General features: G+C 42.2%; 1 protein-coding gene across 3 annotated transcripts in view; it reads left to right on the top strand.

Annotated features, from left to right (window-relative positions):
• The window catches only part of NUP214 (nucleoporin 214), a 101,568-nt gene that overhangs the window by 49,991 nt on the left and 27,454 nt on the right, over positions 1 to 24,123 (top strand). For all 3 annotated transcript variants that reach the window (XM_082843427.1, XM_082843426.1, XM_082843428.1), the window contains 5 exons: positions 11,879 to 11,954; positions 13,300 to 13,378; positions 16,276 to 16,366; positions 18,872 to 18,933; positions 21,471 to 23,294. In XM_082843427.1, coding sequence (XP_082699553.1) covers positions 11,879 to 11,954; positions 13,300 to 13,378; positions 16,276 to 16,366; positions 18,872 to 18,933; positions 21,471 to 23,294 — 2,132 coding nt within the window. The remainder of the gene's footprint in view (positions 1 to 11,878; positions 11,955 to 13,299; positions 13,379 to 16,275; positions 16,367 to 18,871; positions 18,934 to 21,470; positions 23,295 to 24,123) is intronic.

Raw genomic sequence — 24,123 nt, 5'->3', positions numbered from 1 at the left:
ACTTTTCTTAAGTCTGAATCTGTGTTTAGAATTCAAGGTATTGACTCCGTGTCACTGTTCTGGGCAGCACGGTTCATAGAATATGCTTGTGCCCTGTTGCTCTGTGTATTTGTAGCCAGGAGCTCTTCAGTGCGGCTGAAGAAGGAAGAGTTGAGGGCCGTTTCCTCAGTCTGAATGTAGGGATCGTGAGAACCAGTGTCATTGAGGCATTTAGAGTCTGGTGCCCATTACTAGTCCAGCGGTGAGATGAACAGCCACAGACCCTGTGTTTTTTCCAGTTTACATTAGCTCTCTCCTACTCCCCTGCCCCCAGGTCTGCTCACTGTTCTGTTTTGGCTTTATCGAGTGGCCCTGCTGCACTAGGCCACTGGCCTCTTTTTTCCACATTGGTCCATTTATCAACACTGCCAGGAATTTAGTTATCTCAGGGCCATACTAACAGCCAAAAACAAGCCTACTCGCTTTCCTATCTTGTAGTGACCTTGAAGCTTTGGTATGCTGTTTCGACCAAGATGGCATTTGTGGTCGTTGTGAACTTCTCAAGGGAAAGAACTATGCATTAGAGTTTGGGAATTATAGCCAGATTCCTAGTGTAGGGTAGGCAAAGAAAAGCCACTGCAAGGCAGAATATTACATAAGACAGGAAAATCCAGCTTAATGGTGAAAGAAATATGGTCTGGTATTTCTGAGATATTTTAGCTGTTAACCATGTGTGAGAAGCACCTATTGGTGATTTCCTTTATCTTATCTCAGGCTTTGTTTCCCTCCAGGGTTCATCTGAGCTAATCATTGATAAGGGCTTTGTTAAAGGAGCAATGCTGAGTTTGCCCTTTTTTCTGACTTAAGAAAAATAGACACAAAACTTAAAAAGGAATCAAAGAAAATCTCTTCCTTTCCCCACAGAATTTGGACTGTGGTGCAGTTATTTAACTTGTAAGCCCAGAGTGGTGCCTGGAATGCAGTTCCTTTTTAATAACCACTTGTTGAATAATAGGTGAATCTAAGCATAATTGACAAGTGGAAATTGGTATTTACCACCTCCCCCAATAAGAAAGCTTGAGAGGGAATTACATTCATTATAAAATTACTTTCAGATTCTCTTAAGCAGTAGTTTGGTAAGTATATTTTAAATATTTAATTTTGCATTTAACTTTTTCTGAGTAATATCTTAAAGAGATTTATTATAAGATGAGCTTACACATTTCTTGCAAATCAAAACTACAGTGAGGTATCACCCCACACGGTCAGAAGGGCCATCATCAAAAAATCTACAGGGCAGGGCTTCCCTGGTGGCATGGTGGTTGGGAGTCCGCCTGCCGATGCAGAGGACACAGGTTCGTGCCCCGGTCCAGGAGGATCCCACATGCCGCGGAGCGGCTGGGCCCGTGAGCCATGGCCGCTGAGCCTGCGCGTCCGGAGCCTGTGCTCCGCAACGGGAGAGGCCACAACAGTGAGAGGCCCACATACCGCCAAAAAAAAAAAAAAAAAAAAAAAAAAATCTACAAACAATAAATGCTGGAGAGGGTGTGCAGAAAAGGAAACTGTCCTACACTGTGGGTGGGAATGTAAATTGGTTACAGTCACTATGGAGAACAGTATGGAGGCTCCTTAAAAAACTAAAAACAGAACTACCATGTGACCCAGCAATCCCACTGCTGGGCATATACCCGGAGAAAACCATAATTCAAAAAGATACATGCATCCCAGTGTTCATTGAAGCACTGTTTACAATAGCCAAAACACGGAAGCAACCTAAATGTCGACAGAGGAATGGATAAAGCAGATGGGGTACATATATACAATGGGATATTACTCAGCCATAAAAAAGAACAAAATAATGCCATTTGCAGCAACGTGGGTGGACCTAGAGATTGTCATACTGAGTGAAGTAAGTCAGACACAGAAAGGCAAATATCATATGATATCACTTATATGTGGACTTTTTAAAAAAAGCGTACAAATGAACTTAAGACAGAAGTAGAGTCATGGAAGTAGAAAACAAACTTATGGTTACGAGGGCATAAGGGGGGGAGTGATAAATTGGGAGACTAGGACTAAGATATACACACTACTATATATAAAATAGATAACTAAATAAGAACCTGCTGTATAGCACAGGGAACTCTACTCAATACTCTGTAATGACCTATATGGGAAAAGAATCTAATAAAAAAGAGGAGTGGATATATGGGTATGTATAACCGATTCACTTTGCTCTACACCTGAAACTAACACAACATTGTAAATCAACTGTACTCCAATAAAAATTTTAAAACAAAAGCAAACAAACAAAAAAGATGAGTTTACACATTTCTGCTGTTGGTATGTCTTATGTTCATTGGCCTCATCCCTTATATTCACCTCCTGTTTTCAGGAAGAGGGTTTATCTGGAGCAAACCCATGGCTATCTAGACTCCTCTCCAGTGCTCAGTCACTTGATTCAGCAGGTTCCTAAGGGGTGTCTGCCGTGAGCATGATAACACCCTGGGTATTTGGGATCCAGTTGTGAGTAAGACATACCAGGTCCCCGCTTTCCCAGCACTTAGGTCTTAGCAAGAAGACAGCCACTAAACGACCCATTACATCGACAGTTCTGTAACTGCAGTGTAATGAGTTGGATGAAGGAGATGTACAAGGTGCTAAGAAGGCACACAGTGAGGCCATCTGGTTGAATCTGGGGCTGATGAGGAGGTTGGGAAGGAAAAGGTGTTTTAGCTGAAAGTTGAGCAGTGACCAGAAGCTGCCAGGCAGAGTAGAGAGAAGATTGTTATAAACAGAGGGTGCAGGATGTGTAAAAGCCCAGACCTGGGAAAGGACAGAGCATGTTTGAGGTGAAGGTAAAAGAAGGCCAGTATGTCTAGAGACCTGGCAGGAAATGGAGGATGAAGAAAGCAGGGCTGAATGAGGTTAGAAATACGGTGGGATTTTTGGTTGGTTGGGTTTTTTTCCAAAGCACACCGGATAGATCATTACTTTCAGGAATTTTGGCATTCGTTTATTCATTCTTTCTGCAAATACTTTATGAGCATTTCCTGTATGCCACACACTGTTCTAGGTGCCAGGGATAAAGCAGTTAACAAAACATATTCCCAAAAACCCCCAAACCCTGCCCTTGTCACAGAGAGACAAATGGTACGTAAAATATATAGTATTTTAGGTGGTGATAGGTATGATGGAGAAAATTAAAGCAGAGAAGGGGTTTAGGGACTGTTGTCTGGACATGGGTTGCAATTTTAAATAGGAACAAGGAAGGTGCTATTCATACATGGCTAATGACTAAAATATCTCAGAAATATCAGACCATATTTCTTTCACCATTAAGCTGGATTCTCCCGTCTTATGTAATATTTTGCCTTGCAGTGTCTTTTGACACTTAACATTTGAATAAAGACCAAAGACCAGAGAGCAGGTCGCATGAATATCCTAAGGAAGAAAGCCCCAAGCACCAGGCCTGTAGTGAGAGCATGTCTGGCAGGTTCAGGAAGGAGCCAGACAGCCACTGGTGGCTGGAGGGAGAGGGATAGCAGGGCCAGGGTCCGGGATACAGGTCTTGTAACATCTAGTAAGCCTCGGTCAGGACCTGGCTGACCAATGGATGTTGAACAAACTGATCGGATTTATGTTTCCTTTATTAAAAGCATTTAGCAGTTTTTTAAAATACTAGGGTGTGGGCTTCCCTGGTGGCGCAGTGGTTGAGGGTCCGCCTGCCGATGCAGGGGACATGGGTTCGTGCCCTGGTCCAGGAAGATCCCACATGCCGCGGAGCGGCTGGGCCCTTGAGCCATGGCCGCTGAGCCTGTGTGTCTGGAGCCTGTGCTCTGCAACAGGAGAGGCCACAACAGTGAGAGGCCTGCGTACCACAAAAAAAAATAAAATAAAATATTGGGGCGTAATTAACACACAGTAAAATTCACCTTTTTTTAGTGTAAAACTCTATGAGCTTTGATAAATGCAGATAGTTCTCTTGACCTATGGTTTTAGCAGGAAGCTTCTGGTTCTTATATTGAGAATAGATGAAAAGGGCTGGAGTGAGGAATGGTAGAAACAGGGAGAACAGTTAGGAAGCTTTTTTTTTTTTAAATTGTAAAATATATGTATAACAAAATTTAACCATTTTTAAGTGTACAGTGACATTAAGTACATTTACAGTGTTGTGTAACTTTCACCACTATCTGTTTCCAGAACTTTTTCATTATCTCATACAGAAACTGTAGCCATTAAATAGTAACTCTTTACTCCCCCTTCCCTCTAGTGTCTGGTAGCCTTTATTCTACTTTCTGTCTCTAAGAATTTGTCTGTTCTAGGTACATCATATAAGTAGAATCATACAGTATTTGTCCTTTTGTGTCTGGCTTATTTCACTCAAATTTTCGAGATTTATGTATGCTGTAGCGTATGTCAGAATTTCATTCCTTTTATGGCTGAATAATATTCCATTGTATGCATATGTCCTATTTTACTTATCCATTCATCTGTAAGTTGACAGTTGGGTGTTTCGCCTCTTCTTGTACAAGTATCTGTTGGAGTCCTTGCTTTCAGTTATTTGGGGTAATGTTTTAGGAGTGGAATTGCTAGATCATACGGTAATTCTGCATTTAGCTTTTTGAGCTAAACGTAGTTCAAACTGTTTTCCAAAGCAGCTGCACCATTTTACATTCCCATTAGCAATGTATGAGGTTCCAATTTCTCCACATCCTCACTAATATTTGTTATTGTCCATCTTTTTGATTATAGCTCTCCTAATGGGTGTTACATGGTATCTCCTTGTGGTTTTGATATGCATTTCCCTTATGACTAATGAATGATAATTGGGAGTCTATTCATGTGCTTATTGGCCATTTGTATCTTCTTTAGAGACATGTCTATTAGATCCTTTGCCTGTTTTTTAATTGCGTTATTTATCTTAATTGTTGAGGTGTCATATTCTTTATGTAATCTAGATTCAAGTCCCTTATCAGATACATGATTTGTGAATATGTTTTCCCATTCTTTGCATAGTTTTCACTTTCTTGATAGTGTCCTTTGGAACAACAAAATTTTTAATTTTGATGAAATTCAGTTTATTTATTTCTTTTGTTGCTTGTGCTATAGGTGTCTTACATATATGTAAGACATGTATGTGTTTAAGAAACCATTGCTTAATCCAAGATCATAAAGATTTACCCCTGTGTTTTCTTCTAAGTTTTATTGTTTGAGCTCTCACATTTAGGTCCTTGATCTGTTTTGAGTTAATTTTTGTAAATAGTGTGACTTTGTGGTCCAACATCTTTCTTTTGCATGTGGGTATGCAGTTGTCCCAGCACCATTTGTGGAAAAGACTCTTTTCTTGTCCCCCTTTGAATTGTCTTGGTGCCCTTGTCAAGATTGATCAGTTTTCTTTTTTTCTTTTTTTTTTTTTGCGGTATGCAGGCCTCTCACTGCTGTGGCCTCTCCCGCCGCGGAGCACAGGCTCCAGATGCACAGGCCCAGCCGCTCTGCGGCATGTGGGATCCTCCCTGACCGGGGCACGAACCCGTGTCCCCTGCGTCGGCAGGCAGACTCTCAACCACTGTGCCACCAGGGAAGCCCGATTGATCGGTTTTCTAATGTTAAACCAATTGTTGGTAATGATGTATTGTCCTTTTTTTTAATATATGGTTGGATTCAATTTGCTAAAATTTTGTTAAGAATTTTTTCATGTCTTAATGAGCGATATTGGTCTGTAGATTTTGTTTTTTTGTAATATCTTTGTTTCATTCTGTTATCAGAGTAATGCTGGCCTTACAGAATGAGTTGGGGAGTGTTCCTTCCTTTTCAGTTTCGTGGAAGAGTTTATGTACATTTGTTATTATTTCATCCTTAAGCGTTTGGTAGAATTCACCACTGAAGTCATCTTGGCTTGGAAATTTCAGTTTCTTTAGTAGTTATAGGACTATTCAGCTTATCCACTTCTTGAGTGAACTTTGGTAGTTTGTGTCTTCCAAGAAATATGTTCATTTCATTTGAGTTGTCAAATTTATTGGCATGACATTTTTTGTAATAGTCACTGATTATCATCCTTTTAATGTGGATAGAATTCATGATTTCAGTTCCCTCTTTCCTGTTAGTGGTAATTTGTGTCTTTTTTACCTCATCAGTCTAGCTAGAGGTTTATCAATTTTATTGATCTCAAAGAAACCAGCTTTTGGTTTCATTGATTTTTTTTTTCCTATTACTTTTTTACTTGGTCTTTATTATTTCATTTTCCTGCTTACTTTGGGTTTTATTTACTCTTTTTTCTAGTTTCTTAAGGTAGAAGCTAATGTCATTGATTTGAGACTGTTCTTTTCTAATACAGGCATTTTAGTGTTATAAATTTCCCTCTAAGAATTGCTTTGACTACATCCCACAGATTTTGTATATGTTATTTTTCGTTTTCATTCAGTTCAAAATACTTTTTTTTTATACTTATGGATTATTTTAAAGTGTGTTATGTAGTTTCTAAATAACTGGACATTTTCTAAATATCTTTTTGTTATTGATTTTCAATTTAATTATTGTGGTCAGAGAACATGCCTTTGTATGACTTGAATTCTTTAGATTTATTCAGACTTCTTTTATGGCCCATAACTGGGATCAGCAAGGGTTTTTTTTAAGGGCCATATAGTAAATATTTTAAGTTTGTGGGACATATAGTCTCTGTCTCAACTACTCAACTCTGCCATTGCAGCCTGAACGCAGCTGTAGACAAACTGTAAATGAATGGGCATGGGCTTTGTTACAGTAAAACTTTATTTACAAAAACAGGCAGCTGGTCTTTAGTCTGTAGTTTGCCAGTCCCTGACCTAGAATATCAATCATCTTGGTAAATGTTCTGTGTGCACTTGAAGAGAACATGTATTCTACTCTTGTTGGTTGGAGTGTTCCATAAATGTCAATTAAGTTAAGGTGGTTGATAGTGATAAGTTTCTGTCTGCTTGTTCCATCAATTAATGAGAATGGTGTTGGTATTTTCAACTATAGTTGTGGATTTATTTTCCTTACAGTTCTATCAGTTTTTGCTTCATGTTGAAGTTCTGTTATTAGTTACATAAATGTTTGTGATTGTTACATACTCTTGAAGAAATGACCCAGTTTGTCATTACAAAATAACTCTCTTTCTCCCTTGTAAGATTAATTGCTCTGAAATCTACTTTCTCCTATGTTAATGTAGCCAGTCCAGCTTTCTTTGTTTAGTGCTAGTGTGGTATAGCTTTTTTATCCTTCCTTCTATTTTAGACCTATCTTGTGTCTTTATATTTAAAATGGGTTTCTTGTAGACAGCATGTAGTTGGATCTTTTTTTTTTTTAATCCAATCTGACAGTCTGTGACTTTTAATTGGAGTACTTAGGTCATTTACATTTAATGTGATTATTAACATGTTTGGGTTTTAATCTGTTATATTGCTATTTGTTTTCTGTCTGTCCCATTTGTTCTGTGTTCCATTTTCCTCTTTTTCTGCCTTCTTTTGGATTAAGTGATATTTTTGTGATTCTCATCTTTTTCATTGGCTTATTAGCTATACCTCTGTGTGTTATTTAAGTAGTTGCATTAGGGTTTATAGTACACATCTTTAACTTATCACAGTCTATCTTCAAGTGTGATTATACTGTTGATATAGTAAAAGAATCTATAACAGTATTCTTCTATGTCTCCCCTCCCCACCTTTGTGCTATTGTTGTATATTTTCGTTCTACCTATGTTATAAATCCCATGATATGTTGTTATAAATAGTTGATTATCTTTTAAACAGAACTAAATTAGAAGAAAAATATCTTTTCTTTTCCCATATAGTTATCATTTCCGGTGTTCTCCATTCCTTTGTTCAGTCCCAGGTTTCCATCCAGTATGATTTTCCTTCTGCTCAAGGACTTCTGTAACATTTCTTCAGGTTTAGATCTGAATTCTTCCATCTTTTGTGTGTCTTCCAGAGTCTTTATTTCATCTTTATTTTTGAAAGATATTTTTCCTAAGTAAGGAATTTTAGGTTGACAGTTCTTTCCTTCACTGACTTAAAGATGTTGCCCCACTTTAAAAATAATAACTGTAGTAATTACCATAACCTTAAAAAAAACTTTCATTCTTTTATTTTTCTTACTACAAATGTTCATTGTAGATAGTATGAAAATCTCAGATAGTTAAAAAAGAACAAAATTTAAATTACCTTTATTCCCACTGCAAATGTTTAATCACTGGTTGCATGTGTCTTCATCTTTATTCCATGAAAATTTAGTTTTTTAAAGTAAAATTTGGAGGGAGTTCCCTGGTGCTCTAGTGGCTAGGATTCCTCATTTTGACTGCCGTGGCCCGGTTCAATCCCTGGTCAGGGAACTGAGATACCGCAAACTGCATGGTGTGGGCAAATAAACTTAATTGTTAACATTTTTCCATGTCATTATAAATTCTTAACAATCCTGTTTTCATATTTAATATAGGTCTTTTTTAAAGCTGTAATGCAGTTCCAACTTGCATTATTTAAGTTACTTGGCACCTAGCCATGCGTGCAAAAACTACAGTTTGATTTAGCAGACTTTTAGATGATATTTTGGAAAGCATTTGAGTCTTCAGAGACATAAAGTTTACCAATAGGGCACAGTAGTTGGTGGTAACAAGACATAAGAAACGCCTAAAAGTGAACTGATAGCTTTTTTTTTCTCTACTGACTGATACGCTTCTTATCAGGGATGTGCTTCTTATGTTGTTACCAACAATGCTAAAATAATTTGACACTTAGATAATTTTGCATGCTTGCAGCCATATCTGTTGGATAAATTCTCAGTTGTAGGACTGCTGAGGCAAAGGAGATATCCATATATGTGAGTGTATATACATACATATAATTCTTACAATTGTTGTCAACTTTCTCTCAGTAGAGCTTATACCAATTTCTCCTTCCCACAAGCAGTGTATGACCATCTGGTTCCCCATATCTTTGCCAAGATTATCAAACTTTATGATTACTACAGTCCGATAGGTGAAGAAATGAACTGAGAGCTTTTGTTTTCAATATCTTCTATTATTTTCTTTTTCTCTCCTGATTTATTTCTTCAGTTGCTCTTGTTAAGTAGTCCTGTCCCCTTACTTGCTTCACCTTTAAATAATTACAAAAAATTCATAGTTCATTAAATAGTTAACTTTAGCAGCTTTCACAGTTTAGATCCACTGTGTCATATGTGAATTTATAAAAAGATGTACATGATAATGAATCAGACTTACCAAAATAAAACATAACCAGGTCTGTTGTTTTTTAAGCTCTTTAAGATTTTGAAATAGGTAGAAGAATGAGTAGTTGGCCCCTTTCACAGCAATAGTATGAATATTTGCCTTGTTAAAGTTCATTAAAGTTTAAGGGACCACTAAGAAAGGGCCTAGGCAACATTTTAATGCTTCACAATCTTAACAACTCAATTTTATCATTGTGTGTAGAGTACACAGCCCTAGAATGTGTGCATTAGCCTGCCTGTGTCAGCAAGCAGTGCTGATAGGGTGTGGCAAAAAACAAAAAATGGCTTTCCTGTGTTCAAGGCAGTGTTTGAACGAGGTTTGTTGTGACATTTTTTTGTTTTGTTTTGTTTGGTTTTGTTTTTTTGTTTTTGCGTTAAGCGGGCCTCTCACTGCTGTGGCCTCTCCCGTTGCGGAGCACAGGCTCCGGACGCGCAGGCCCAGCGGCCATGGCTCACAGGCCCAGCCGCTCGGCGGCATGTGGGATCCTCCCGGACTGGGGCACAAACCCGTGTCCCCTGCATCGGCAGGCGGACTCCCAACCACTGCGCCACCAGGGAAGCCCTGTTGTGACATTTTTTGATGTTTATCATACTTGATATGTTCACCTTCACTTGTGTATTAACTTTTATCAGGATGGTCTGGGTAATGGAAAGTCGGAGAACTTAAGTTCGGTTGCAGTTGTTTTTCTCCAAGAACCTAATTTTACTACTCTTAGTGATCTGTGTAACTCCATTCCTCCTTTCTAAAGCAGTGCCCTAGTGTTGGCAGTAGTTTAAATGTCATTTGTAGACTCATGTAGTAAATATATGTGACAGTGCCATTTTCTGCCTGTGGTCCTTTGGCTTCTGCTTTCAGCTGTGGAACAGAACATTTCAAATGAATTTCCAGTGATCTCTTTTCAGGTCCATACTGCTAGAAAGTAGAATACAGTCATCCAAAATAGGACAATTCCAAGTTTAGCATTTCCATCTTCTCTTGAACATTGCTAGCTGTTGATTTCCGTTGTTTTGGTTCACAGTCCCGCACAGGTCTTTGCACACGTTTGTTTGGTAGTATACTGTTCTTTTCTGTTTGTGCCCTTGGATCATCGTGGGTCCGAGTTAGTCAGTAGGTTTGTTAGCTGATTGCACTGAGCAGCATTTCTCTGCAGGGCTGTCACATGGCCCGGTGTGTAAGTACTGTGAATCCTAATTTTGTGTGTTTGGGGATTTAGGACACCCAAGAGATTTATAGCATTATCACAAGTAAATAGAACAATAATTACACTCAGTCTGCTTCATGCATGATTTAATTTACTGTCATGTCATAACTAAGTTTAGGGTGCAAAAAATGTTCTAAAATTGGGTGAACTGCTGCTTTTCTTTTTATTTGTAGTTTATTTTTTGCTTATCTTTAAGAAAGCGTGCAAGATTTTCATTGCCCTCGTGACTCGCCTGAGCTGCAGCCATTTTTCCACCTAAGTCTGCTGTGTCCGCCCAGGGATTTCTCAGTCCCAGCATCTCACTCACACATTCCTTTTCTCGTTGGAGAGTCAGCAGATGAGGGGAGCAGTGTCCCTGCGTACCTGTTTGGTAGAACATCTCAGGGGAACAGGGGTGTGTCTCTTCAGAGAGGCACACATTTACAGCTCCTTCTCTCTTCAGTAGGAAAATAAAGAGGTTCTGTTTCATTGAAAATAACTGCCTTTTTTCTTCTCTCTGAATCTAATAAAGTTTGTTTGGGAAGGTTCCTGTATTATTCCAGGAGAGTATCCTGAGGTGACTGTAAGATTATTAAAATGTTTGATAATTTTTTTCTATGAGGCATGGGCTTATTTTTGTCTTTCCTCTTCCAAGTTAATCTTTCAATGGAAAATTATTAATTCTCCCTAAATGAGAGTTCTGAAAAATAAAACCAGGTCCTATAATTGCTATCCCTATGCATACTAGTCAGAGTAGCTCTGCGCTGAGGACAGATAGATTGATGGAAAGAATTGCTCCCAGGAGCCAAGAATAGAGCTTTGCGTTAAACGGGTGATTTTTTTCCGTCACATATTAACACTAAGTAATTATTGAAATAACAGTTCCCTGCTTACTGCGTTCACGGGTAACAAAAGATGGTGAGAACTCTTTCTACACACACTGGATGCACTTTTCATACCATAGCAGAAGTGCAGGTCGGGAACGGAACCGTGGTATGTTTGACTCTTGTGTGCTGACATCGTGAGCGCTGGGCTCCCAGGGCTGGTTGCTGTGAGAAGCTGAGGTCTCTTCTTTGAGCCAGATTATATACATCCCATAGATCCTGTTGAACATTTTCTCAGGCCTGGAAAACAGAATCAGGAATTCCCCACGTGGTCCGGAATGGCGGTGGGTGTTGGGGAGGAGGTGCAGAAGGCTGAGTCTCCAGATAAGAAAAGGATCTACTTCTGAATATTCATAATTTTTTCCTAGGATTACAGGTCGCTGCTTTGACTTTTATGCTAAAGACCCAAATGTCATTTAAAGAATTTAGTCTGCAATGCGAAAAATGTCAAATGACTTTGATTAGGGTCCCAGACATCCATATTCTACCCCCACATTGATATTATGTTTTGGACAGAAGGTTGGCTCAGGGATGAATGTGATTTACACCCAGTCATGCCTTTCTCTTGAGCATATGCTTTGTGTTTTTCAGTTCTTCAGTGCCGTACTCTGCAGCCAAAACACCTCACCCGATGTTGACCCCAGCATCTGCTCACCAAGCTAAGCAGGTAACGTGCTGCTTTGGGCTTTGCTAACGTGACCTGCAGTGACCGTCTTTGTAACTGAAGACAGTGCTGTACTAGGTCCTCATGTTGTTTAAAGGAACTGTAAGTCTGACAAAGGCCTGTGATCCTTTCCCCACAGTTTATGCCAGTCTTGACCTGGTAGGTCAGTTAGGACCTGATACTGTCTCTTTAGGCCATGTGACATCCTGCACCTAGTAATCTTGGGTCATAATTCTGTATTTGTATATGGGGTATCTGTATGGAGTTGAAATTTACTTTCTTTTAACATTGTCTTAGTTAACCCATACAACAACCATATAGACAAGACAGGTGTTCAGCTGTGTTTCACTAATGAAGAAGCCGGGGCTCAAGTGACTAACGCAGGCTTCCACGGCTTTTATTAAATGATGGAACCAGAGCTGGAACCCAAGTCTTCCAACTTCTTCCTGTCCACTGCTTTGTTCGTTGTACCTTCCCGTGTCAGCATCCAGGAGATAGGTTCTCTTGCTTTCTCTTGCAATCCCTGTTTTTCAGACCTTGCATCTTAAGTGATGTGTGTTATGTCTACTTTCAGGCTGTTGCCTGATAAACATTGTCTCTTACAAAGATAGGTTATATTATAAACAGTTACGCAATCCAGAAGAAAATCATAGGAGATGGTGAAAGGTAGACCAAGCTCTCTCGGAGACTTTCCCTAAGAAACCTGGTTGCTCTGCTACTCATCTCTGTCTCTAGAAATAATGGTAGATTGTGTTTGAGATTGAACATCAGAACTTGCCTATTGTGAGTTCTCAGACGTGACTGTCTACTCCTTAGCTTGCCGTGACTTAACATGACACTTAAGCGGTTAGCATTTGGTCTTTCTTCTGGAGGTTTCCATGTTCACCTTGGAGGACACATGGTAAGGCACAAATCCTCTTGCCTTGCCAAGAGGAAAGGAACATTGACTGGAGGTGGATAAGTTGAACAGTTTTGCTTTCTAACCTTATTATAAGTTTTGTTGAGAGCCAGGACCTATTTCATTCATTAACTTCTTCCTTCATTTGTGTATCAAATATCCCAGTGCCTTTTACGTGCCAAGTCTTGTGTTAGGCACTGAGGAAATAGCCATCAGCTAAACAGGCCTGACTCTGTTTTCTTGGTGCTTGTGGAATATTCCCATCTCTGATACGATCTTACATGTGGTAAGCATTTAAAAATACTGACTTAAATTGAAACGGAAAAAACAAAATTAAACTAAATCAAAGTGTTTGTGCTTGCTTATTTTAAATTATGTTATCATTTTACATGTTCCTTTATTCCAAAGGCTCGTTTGCGGTTTCACATAAATGTCTTGCTCCTGTTATAGGGATCTCTGATAAACGCCTTAAAGCCGTCTGGGCCCACACCAGCGTCCAGTCAATTGTCATCTGGTGATAAAGCTTCAGGTAAGTTTGCACTTTTGTTTTAGTGAAAATAAAGGTGAAAGATATGCTCCACAGTAGAGTTTATTGTTGTGGATCACAAAGGCAGCTTGATGTGAAATCAAGTACAGTAAAGACATATTTGAAAGGCCTCAGTTGATGTAGAATATCCAGGAAATTAGTGAGCCCTTCAGCAGCTCTGCAGACTTCTGAAATATGAGAGCAATAGGAGAAAGCCTGCCTTTAAATGTTTTTCCTAAAAAGGAGCACCTGCCTTGCTGGATAATCAAAGTTTAGAGAGGAGTGGATCAGAGCACTGAACTCTACTTCTTCTACTACAAAGGAAAGAAAAACTCTCTGGGTTTACGAGGACAATCCAAAAGCTGGTAAAACACAGAAAGTAAAATGGATCTGTTACAATATAAGATCTCAGAGTAGATAAAATTCAGTATTAAAAGACTGTGGCTTCACATGCTTCCAGCAGTCACTGAGGCGTAATTACTCTTAACCGAAATTAGTTTTTACAGTCACCATAAAGTGCTCTGACCAGGCATCCACGCCGCCCTAGCCCACTTGACATAGAAGTGTGCTTACACATAGTGCCTAGTTTAATGTGGGCTCTTCCTCAGCAGCCCCTTTTGTTGACTCTGTCTTAGAGTCCGCTTCATTTGACATGTGTTACTTTCTGCTACAGCCCAGAAAATGCTAGACTGTGCTGCCCACGGTCCAGCGTTCTCACCATGCTCTGGACTCTAGCTTTTATTCTGATTCATGCTCTCCAGTGGGTCTTCAAGCTAATAAATTCTGTTCGAGATGCTGAACTTCACACTTTAGCAGCCTGCTTTCCATAATCTCTACACAATCATACGATCATCCCAACTTCTCTGTAGTCAAATCTTTCTCATTGGATATTGGGTTTATCTTCAGAAGTATTCCTTGCACTCAGAAGAAAACCATTATTGTGTAAGCCCAAGTTGTATTCTAGAATTCGGATTAATGGAGGAGCACAGTTTTTATCATATAAGCCTTCCATGAGAAGGTGTATAGCACTTCTTAACTAGCAGCTAAAACTTTATGTTAGAAGGGAAATTTCAGTGGAATTTGTCGAAGACTTCTGAATCATTTAGGATTCAAATTAAGAAATTTGTTTCCATTTCTAGCTAATATTTTAGAAAAAATTTTTGAAAGATTATGTATCTTAACCCCTTTCAAGGATTTTATTGGAGAGTTTTTTGTCACTCCTGAAGTTAAGAATCAAGGACATCTAAGGGGCTTTGTTTTGTGCATGTCTAGGCAGTTAGCATGACTTGCAAAGAAATTTCTAGGATTCATCATTCAGTGATGATTGTGAAATATTCTCTGTCCTTGCTGTGTGTTTCCTTCTATCCTCACTTTCTGGAAACAGACTTTTTTTAAGTAGGAAAATTTCCCTGAAAGGTACTATTTAAGAGTTTGCAAAAACTTTTTTTTAAAAAAAAATGCATTTCTGAAACTTCTATAGAATAATTCCCTTATTACTTAATAATGGAAATACCTTCATTGTTTTTCTGATTATAGAACTATTACAAGTCCACAAAAAGTCTATGGTGTAGAGCTGTATAATGTAGAAAACGAAAGCTGCCCTATAAGTTCCCTGTTCCAGAGATAACAGCGCTCAGCAATTTGATGTGTATCTCTTGGGGTTTGATGTGTATTGTTTTTTTAAACAAAAATAGTCATATCCTGTATATATTGATATGTAATCTGTTTCCCCGCCCCCCCTAAAGTAAATATCGTGTTCATCTTTCCAGATCTGATACAACTCTACCTCACTCATTTAATGGTAGCCTAAGACTTCACTGTGTAGTTGTGCCCTGTTAAGTTTTAATAGTACTCTGCAGATAGTTTAGATTGTTTTTAACTTTTCAAGATTATGAGTCAGGCTGCCTTGGACAGCCTTGTACACATCACATTGTATTATAGTGGTTTGTTAGATAATTTTACAAATATTTATCCCATACTTACTTAAAGGGAGGTGCATTTTCTTATTGTTTGGTTTGGTTTGATTTGGGCTTTTTATTTGTTTGCGGTACGCGGGCCTCTCACTGTTGTGGCCTCTCCCATTGCGGAGCACAGGCCCCGGACGCGCAGGCTCAGCGGCCATGGCTCACGGGCCCAGCCGCTCCGCGGCATGCGGGATCCTCCCGGACCGGGGCACAAACCCACGTCCTCTGCATCGGCAGGCGGACTCTCAACAACTGCGCCACCAGGGAATCCCTGATTTGGGCTTTTTAAATGTAATTCCCCCATTCCCCTCCTCCTTTTAAAAGTAGAGCGATGGGGGAAAGATTGTAGGTAATACCCCAGACTATTAATAAGTAGTTACAGTATATTGAATGTGGGAAGGATGATGGATTGCACTTTTAACTCTCTATACTTCTCTGTATTATAGCAATCATATGTTACCTCTGTAATTTAAAAAAAAGAACTATTATTTAAATACAAAAAGTCTATGGAAAATACAGAAATGCGGAGAGAAAGCAAATAGCCATGAAGTCACTACTCAGAGATATTTAGTTAACCTATTTCTCTTTGGAATTTTGTTTTTCCTTTGGTATATATTACTTTTCGGTAATTGTAAAAGCTACTTTTAAAGCCTTAAATTTGAACTGCACTCCAGCTATTTTGACCTCTTTCCTCCAAAGGGGCAAGTGTGGCATGTCCTGGTTTGGAATTGACAGTGACTGAGCCAGAGAGCAGGTTCAGAGACCTTGAGGCGGCATGACTTAGGCAGCGCTGCGGCCACCGACTTGTCATAGAAAGTGCGTGACCTGGGGCTGCGCTCTACACGGCACCACGCATTCGCCGCCACAGAGAATTAAACTAAAATGGTGACTCTAACTGGTTTTTTGTAACGTTCTCATTTTTTTCCATAATTTCAGGACCAGTGGCAACCAAGATAGAGACAGCTGTGACGTCTACCCCGTCTGTTGTTGGGCAGTTCAGCAAGTCTTTCTCATTTTCTCCGTCAGGGTCAGTAGTGAAGTAAATTTTGTGACATCACCAGCAACCTTACAGATAGCTGTCCCAAATCCTACAGTCAGTAGGTATACTTATATGAAGCCAGAGTTCTTATCACTGCAGTGATGCGTTTGGTAATAGTGACAGTAGCTTAGTGTCCTGATGTAAATGTGTTTCCCCTTTTTGATTCCAGTTTATACATGTGTCATTACATACTGGCTTATTTGTTCTGTTTTCTAGGATAAGCTCCATTTTCTTTGGATAGTGAGTCTGGTTGATCAGGTTTATCACACTGAGGTGTCTTCATTCTGACACCGTCTGGGGGCTGGGTGAGAAGCTTGGATTGGCTTTGCTGCCTTGAGAGGTCACGTTATATGCAACTTCTGAGAGAGCAAGACAGTAGCCATTTGAAAATTTGGGTTTTATATAGATGTGGGGACATACATTTCTGTTTCATTTTTTAAAAAGTAATGATGGCTATACTTGTCAAGTTGAGTCATCTTTAAAAACAAAAGGGTCTTCTAACCCTCATTCCAAAGGGAGCTTTTATTAACCTTGGAAGGAGAGTGCCTTTTCTCTGTGCTATAAGCACTCATCTTGAAACCTGTGAGAGTCGCCAAAGCGTCCTTCCCCTTCAGGGGTGGAGTTAGGCTCTGTGTGGCTGAGATAAAAACCCATCCAAAGATTGTTTTTACTGTGAAGAGTTGCATGTTCAGTTCCATTAGAAAAGCCTCTTAAGCTCTTTCAGGTTATGCTTTTGTAACTGGAATCATATTGACCACAATCTCTTTTTCCTGACGTGAATTTGTTTCTTGAGCATCCTTCAACCTAACCCCTTAAAAGAAAGGAGGTGGTTAGAATAGAATTTGAGAGGAGGAAATTATATATATTTTACTGTCAGTCGTTATGTTTTCTACTTCCCAAAGGTAGTTTAGAGCAAATTTTAAAGAGTAGGTCAGTGCCAGGAGTTACTGCATCTTTTTTTTTTCCTTAATAAATTTATTTATTTTATTTATTTATTTTTGGCTGCGTTGGGTCTTCATTGCTACGCGCGGGCTTTCTCTAGTTGCGGCGAGCAGGGGCTAATCTTTGTTGCGGTGTGCGGGCTTCTCACAGCTTCGGTGTGCGGTGTGCGGGCTTCTCACAGCTTCTCATTGTGGAGCACGGGCTCTAGGCACGCAGTCTTCAGTAGTTGTGGCTCACGGGCTCAGTAGTAGTGGCTCACGGCTCTAGAGCACAGGCTGCAGGCTCAGTAGTTGTGGCGCATGGGCTTAGTTGCTCCACAGCATGTGGGATCTTCCCGGACCAGGGCTCGAACCCAAGTCACCTGAATTGGCAGGCAGATTCTTAACCACTGCACCACCAGGGAAGCCCTGGAGTTACTGCATCTTTTAATCTTTACTTCTGTGAACTGATAGTCTTCTTGCCATTTTTAAAATAACCTGAAAAGGTTTGGGTCATTGGGTCAGTGGCTTACCTCTATTAGATAAAATTTCTTCACCAAGTTTGAGAAAGAGAATTGTTTTCTTTTTTGATGTGATGAAATGTTTAACACATCCTCTTAGGTGGTCTTGGTCCATTTGACGAAGCCAATGATGGGTTAAAAAGAAAACTCTAAGTCCAGACCTTACCATTTCTTACCATATTTGGTATGCTTGGTCCCTTACATTTTAAAGCTGTAGAGTTTTAAATTTGCTATTTGAACTTTTCTCACAGTGAATAGTCTGTTCTGGCTCAGCTCGTGCTGCGTTTTCTTCTTTGGCCATGGTGTCTTCATTCATGGTGTAAAGAAAATGTACAGAAAGAGACGACGTGATGGCAAGAGTCAGAAAAGCTTTTGAGGGCCGTTTCCTGGTGGTCTAGTGGTTAGGATTCGGCGCTTTCACTGCCAACGGCCCGGCTTCAGTCCCTGGTTGGGGAACTGAGATCCCGCAAGCCGCGAGGTGTGGCCAAAATTTTACAAAAAGAAAAGAAAAGCTTTTGAACCAAATCTCCCAGCCCAGAACTAAGCATTCTGTCAGAACGGCAGAGACAGTGGCTCCTGTTCCGTGCTGTCCGTCACCTCCCTGTGGTGTGCACTGTCCTGACACGCTCTTTGGTCTCGGTCTGGGTCATAGAGGTCCTCCAGCCTGTCTCGTCTTCCTCACTAGGTGGGCCATCTGCTCTGGCCACTCTCCCCACAGAAACATTCCCAGTGCGTTTCTCCTACTCCTTCGCTTTCCTTGGAATAGGTCCCCACCCCAGCCTCCCCCGTGGAAAGCCCAGCTGTTCCTCCAAGGTCTTCTCACCTGCTTCTCCCTTCTTAACCTCACCCACAAATTGTCTCTCCCCGCTTAGAGAGCTTGCGATGGCTCTGCTGCTTCAGAGATAACGTGCTTTCACTTTGTTGACGTTTATCTTCTAGATTGTAAGTCCCTCGAGAACAGTTTGTGTGAATGAATTATAAAATGTACTTTAAAAGGGCAATGTTGTGCCTTGGGTTTGTTCATTTTTAGCTTCTTTTCTTCCCCTCCCTAGGACTGGCTTTAATTTTGGGATAGTCACACCAACACCGTCTTCTAATTTCACGGCCACACAAGGTACAGTCTCTGCATGGCATAGCGTTACTTTTGTGTTTCCCCCTAAACAAGTGCAGGTTTTGGGGGTCAGATGTGTTGACATTTTGCTTGCTGCTGCGTCTTGCCTAAAGTATCTGCAATTAACCTGGTGTTGATATTATGCATTAAAAATAGGTTAGATTTACAAAACTGGGGAAGGACTTCTACTCTTCATAATTAAGTACAAGGAAAGGATTTGCTTCTAGAAAAGCAAGGCTGTGCTTTAAATGTGAATGTTTACATGTGAATTATTTTTTTCCATCTTTTTCCTATGTCATTTAAAATTGTATCAATTCATAGGATGAGATAGACTTAGTACTATAGATATCAAAGACTGAACTCATCTTTTTACCTTGATAACCTAGCAGAAAACACACTGGTCTCATGCATGTTGTTACAGATCTACCAACCAGCATGTTTTTAATGTTTAAAAGAATTTGAAGACCTATAAGGAAACCAGATGTACTTTTTAAGTGCCTTCCAGTTCTCAGTTTAAGTAATTAAGCTTACTTTTCTTTTATTTTAAAAAGAAAGCTTTCATTATAAAAGTGATTGTTATATTTTATTATAAAAGTGATGTGTTCTAGAATCACACATTGTACCTTAACCATTGCCATTTGCTTATATTTCCTTCTGGGGTTTTTGCTTCCACTCTTATTTCATTTAACACAATCTCTTGTGAGTTTTCCAGTATTATTGAAAATCTTGTGTAAATGTCATTTTTGATGGCCACATAATTTCTGTCTTGTGGATATGCCATAATTTATTTAACTATTCACCTTTTGGACATTTAGGCTCTTTCCAGATTTTCCCTATGGTAAATAAGACAATGACCATTTTTCATCTCTTCATTCAACACATATTTTTATGAGTGCTTTCTGTGTGTCAACCCAAGTGGTAGAAGTTTTTTTTAGTAAAAAAGGGATCTCCTAAAACCTCCTGGAGGGAGATTAGGGAGCTGAAAGCATAGCAGACTTCCTAAACCTGAGCTGTGTGTGGCACTTAAAGGGTTGTTGATCTCATTCCTTTCTCTCTGGAACAGTGATTCTTAAACTGTTCTGCCCACTTAGATGTGGCTGAATACCCTTGAGGCCCACCCTCTCCCCAGTCTCACTTTCTAGAAGAAAAACAACTCAATGATATAAAAAGATTGGAGAGGAACAGAATAATTTCAAAAATCCTAAATGAAATAAATTAGTAATAAAACACAATAGTAATTCCATAAACATTTTCACTAATACAAGAACAGACAACGATCCAAAATCATAACCAGCTCAGTACAACACCAGTGATACAAAGAGGGGTTTCTGGAAATTACCTGTATACAGTAGGGGCTTTGCAGTGTTCTCAGGAGTGTGTGATAGACAGACTTTTTTTTTTTTTTTTTTTTTTTTGCGGTATGCGGGCCTTTCACTGTTGTGGCCTCTCCCGTTGCGGAGCACAGGCTCTGGACGCGCAGGCTCAGCGGCCATGGCTCACAGGCCTAGCCGCTCTGCGGCATGTGGGATCTTCCCGGACCAGGGCACAAACCCGCGTCCCCTGCATCGGCAGGCGGACTCTCAACCACTGCACCACCAGGGAAGCCCCTAGACAGACTTTTTAAAACAGCATGGAGTTAGAAACATCAACCAGCACTTTCGATAGACCAATTTCAGTTTGTAAGTATCACATTAGTCTTTATTGATCAGTTTTTTGACCAGGCCTTGTGAATGCTTTACCTGTATTTCATTTAATCTTTGTAACAACTCTGTGAGGTACGTACTGTTATTAGGTCTCGCTTCCAAATGGAGAAATTGAAGCCCAGAGAAGTCAATTAACTTTTCCAGAGTTGCACAGCCAGCAAGTGGCAGAGCCCCCAGCCTCAGAGCCCACGTATGTCCTTGACCATCTGGCCACACTGCTGCCATGAAAGCACTTAGTGAGGAGAGCACTAGGAAGTAGCCCTTAATTATAGATAAAAATGATTGCCTGTGGATTGACACTCTATCTGTCCATAAAACCAAAGGAGGAATTCCCTGGTGGTCCAGTGGTTAGGACTCCGTGCTCTCACTGTCAAGGGCCTGGATTCAATCCCTGGTTGGGGAACTAAGATCCCACAAGCCGCATGGTGCGGCCAAAAAAAAAAAAAAAAAAAAGGATCAATTCCTGGTCTCTCAGGAGGTCCATATACTAGTACTGTTGCCAGGAATGTTACTGCGGCGCACACACGGGGGAAATGTGGGAAGATGCCTTTTCTTTCTCTTTTGGGCCACTAGGTTAATTTCATGTACTCTAGATAGAGGTGTATTTGTTATTATTTAATGGTCATAAAGAGAACATTCGTTCATCCCACCTCAGTGAGATGACTCAGAGCTAATGTTCCTGCGGAGAAGCATTTGTTCTGTCTGCTGCTGTCAGAACAAGCTGTCCCTGACAGTATCAAGGGAGGAGAGAGGCTTTGGCTTAGAAAAGTCAGTGAGACTGTGATAGGTCATATTTTGTGAAATCCAGTCCGTTTCCTAATTTATTTTTCTTACTAGTGGCAGCACCCCCCGGCAAAGAGTCAAACCAGCTGGACACATTCTCCTTTGGCGGGACAGGCAAACCTTTTTACGAGGCCATTCCTGAAAGCTCCCTTCCCTCGGGAATGACGACGTCAAGTAGCACAGGAGCTGCTGGTCTCTCTCCTGGGGAGCCTGCTCCATCCAGCGGCAGGCCTGTGGCACCTTCTGGAATTGCTCTTTCCACCCCCTCTGGCAAGGTGGAAGCTCCGCCGTCCAAGTTGGGAGAGCTTCTGTTTCCAAGTTCTCTGGCTGGAGAGACTCTAGGAAGTTTTTCAGGACTGCGGGTTGGCCAAGCAGATGATTCTACAAAGGCAGCCAGTAAGGCTTCATCCCCAGGCGGGACTGGTGCTAGTGCACAGCCCACCAAGACTTCGGCCGTCCCCTCCGGGTTTAGTTTCACCGGCCCCGTGGTGCTGGGGAAGCCCGCGGAGCCTCCCGTGACCTCCTCTGTGGCTGCCACCACAGTGACCCTGGCGGCTGCGGCCGGCCCCAGCCCCGGCAGTTCCTCGACTGGCGTCTTTGGCAGCCTGCCGCTCACCAGTGCGGGACCCTCCAGCGTAATCAGTTTTGCGGGGCTATCGCTAAGCGGTAGCAAGACCAGTTTTCCGTTCGGAGGCCAGCAGACAAGTAGTACAGCGCCGTCCTCTGCCGCTGCCGCTGCCACACCCCTTCCTACATCCCTCCCCGCCTTGTCGTTTGGCAGCCTCCTGAGTTCAGCATCTGCTCCCACCGTGCCCACGTCCTCCGCTAAAAGCACGGAAGCAGCCACGTCATCGGCTCTGCCTGAGAAGCCAGGTGGTAGTGAGGCCTTGGTGTCAACAGCCTCCCTCCTAGGGCAGCAGCCATCCGCCCAGCTTCCCCAAGCTCCTTCTCAAACGTCTGACTCTGTGAAGAAGGAGCCCGCTCTCGCCCAGCCTGCGGCCAGCAGCCCTGGTACAGCGGCGCCCAGTGCCACCGTCCTAGCGCCGTCCGCGGAGGCCACTCCGGCAGCCACCGGGGCCCCGGACGCCAAGACCGAACCGCCGTCCCCTGCCCCCACCCCGGCAGCGCCTGGGCAGATTGCCGTCGCAGCACCTGCCGTCCCAGGTGCCGGCCCCGTGGCCCCAGAAACATCCAGGCCTCCCGCCACCTCCAGCGCTGTTTCCGGTGATGCTCCAGGCCCAGCCACGGAGCCCGCAGTGTTTGGGGCGGTCACTTCGGGCTCGCCTGTCTTTACTCAGCCACCGGCCGCCAGCTCTAGCTCGGCTTTCAGCCAGCTCACCGGCCACACAGCCACCGCCCCCTCGGCGACCCCCATGTTTGGGCAGGTGGCCGCCAGCACTGCCCCGAGCCTGTTCGGACAGCAGGCGAGCGGCATCGCCAGCACCGCGGCTGCCGCGCCGCAGGTCAGCGGCTCGGGGTTCGGCAGCCCAGCGTTTGGCACCTCCGCCCCGACGGTCTTTGGACAGACGAGCTTCGGGCAGGCCCCGGCCTTCGGGCAGCCGACCAGCAGCCCCGCGAGCGGCTTTTCCTTCAGTCAGCCCGGCTTCAGCTCCGTGCCGGCTTTTGGTCAGTCCGCGTCCCCCACCCCCGCGTCTACGAGCGGGAACGTGTTCGGTGCATCTTCAAGCGCCAGTAGCTCCAGCTCCTTCTCATTTGGACAGTCTTCTGCCAACACTGGAGGGGGGCTCTTTGGCCAGAGCAGCCCTCCTGCTTTTGGCCAGGGCCCTGGCTTTGGGCAGGGAAGCTCTGTGTTCGGTGGCGCCTCAGCCACCACCACGACAGCGCCATCCTCTGGGTTTAGCTTTTGTCAAGCTTCAGGTAAGAATTTATGGAAGATTTTTACTTTGTTGTCCTCCGTATTATTTGAAACATTTGCAGCAAATCTGCATTAGTTTGGTGATTAAAAGAAAGGAAAGGAAAACAGAAGAGGCTCTGGAAAGTCCGGAAGGGAGCCTGGCCACTGGCAGTCTCGGGCATTTCTTTGGTCTAATCACTGCAGCTCCAGTTGTGCTTCTCAGCAAATTCTCCACTCTCCTAGCCACCAGAGTGCCAGTTTCATGGGGGGGAGAAAAACAGATGTAAAGTCATGGCAAATAACGAATGACTCATAAGTATGAAATTTTACATTTGCAAGGTGCTTTGGAGGTCATTATGTCCAAACCTGTCAGGCCTCGAGGTGACTGATCTAATGTCATTTAGTGCCAGTACTGGAGCCAGGACTAGACTCCAGAGCTCCTCATCCTAGTCCTCTGCGCTGCCGGTATTTCATATTTCCGCTGACACCACCTTGCTTTCTAGAAGGGCAAATAGTGACATTTGAGAAGTTGGATTATTTTTCTATTTTCAGTGTAATTCTTTTTTTTTTTGCGGTACGTGGGCCTCTCACTGTTGTGGCCTCTCCCGTAGCGGCCTCTCCTGTTGCGGAGTACAGGCTCCGGACGCGCAGGCTCAGCGGCCATGGCTCACAGGCCCAGCCGCTTCGCAGCATGTGGGATCCTCCCGGACCGGGGCACAAACCCGTGTCCCCTGCATCGGCAGGCGGACTCTCAACCACTGCACCACCAGGGAAGCCCCAGTGTAATTCTTTTAAAAAAACAAATCTTTAAATTTTACTATTTTTGAAAGTAAAATGTAATCCTCACTATTG

This window comes from Leucopleurus acutus (assembly GCF_964270905.1).
Source record: "Leucopleurus acutus genome assembly, chromosome: 7".
In the NCBI taxonomy this organism is placed as follows: Eukaryota; Metazoa; Chordata; class Mammalia; order Artiodactyla; family Delphinidae; genus Leucopleurus; species Leucopleurus acutus.
Note: the sequence above shows the minus strand (reverse complement) of the source record. Positions and strands in the feature narration are given on the sequence as shown.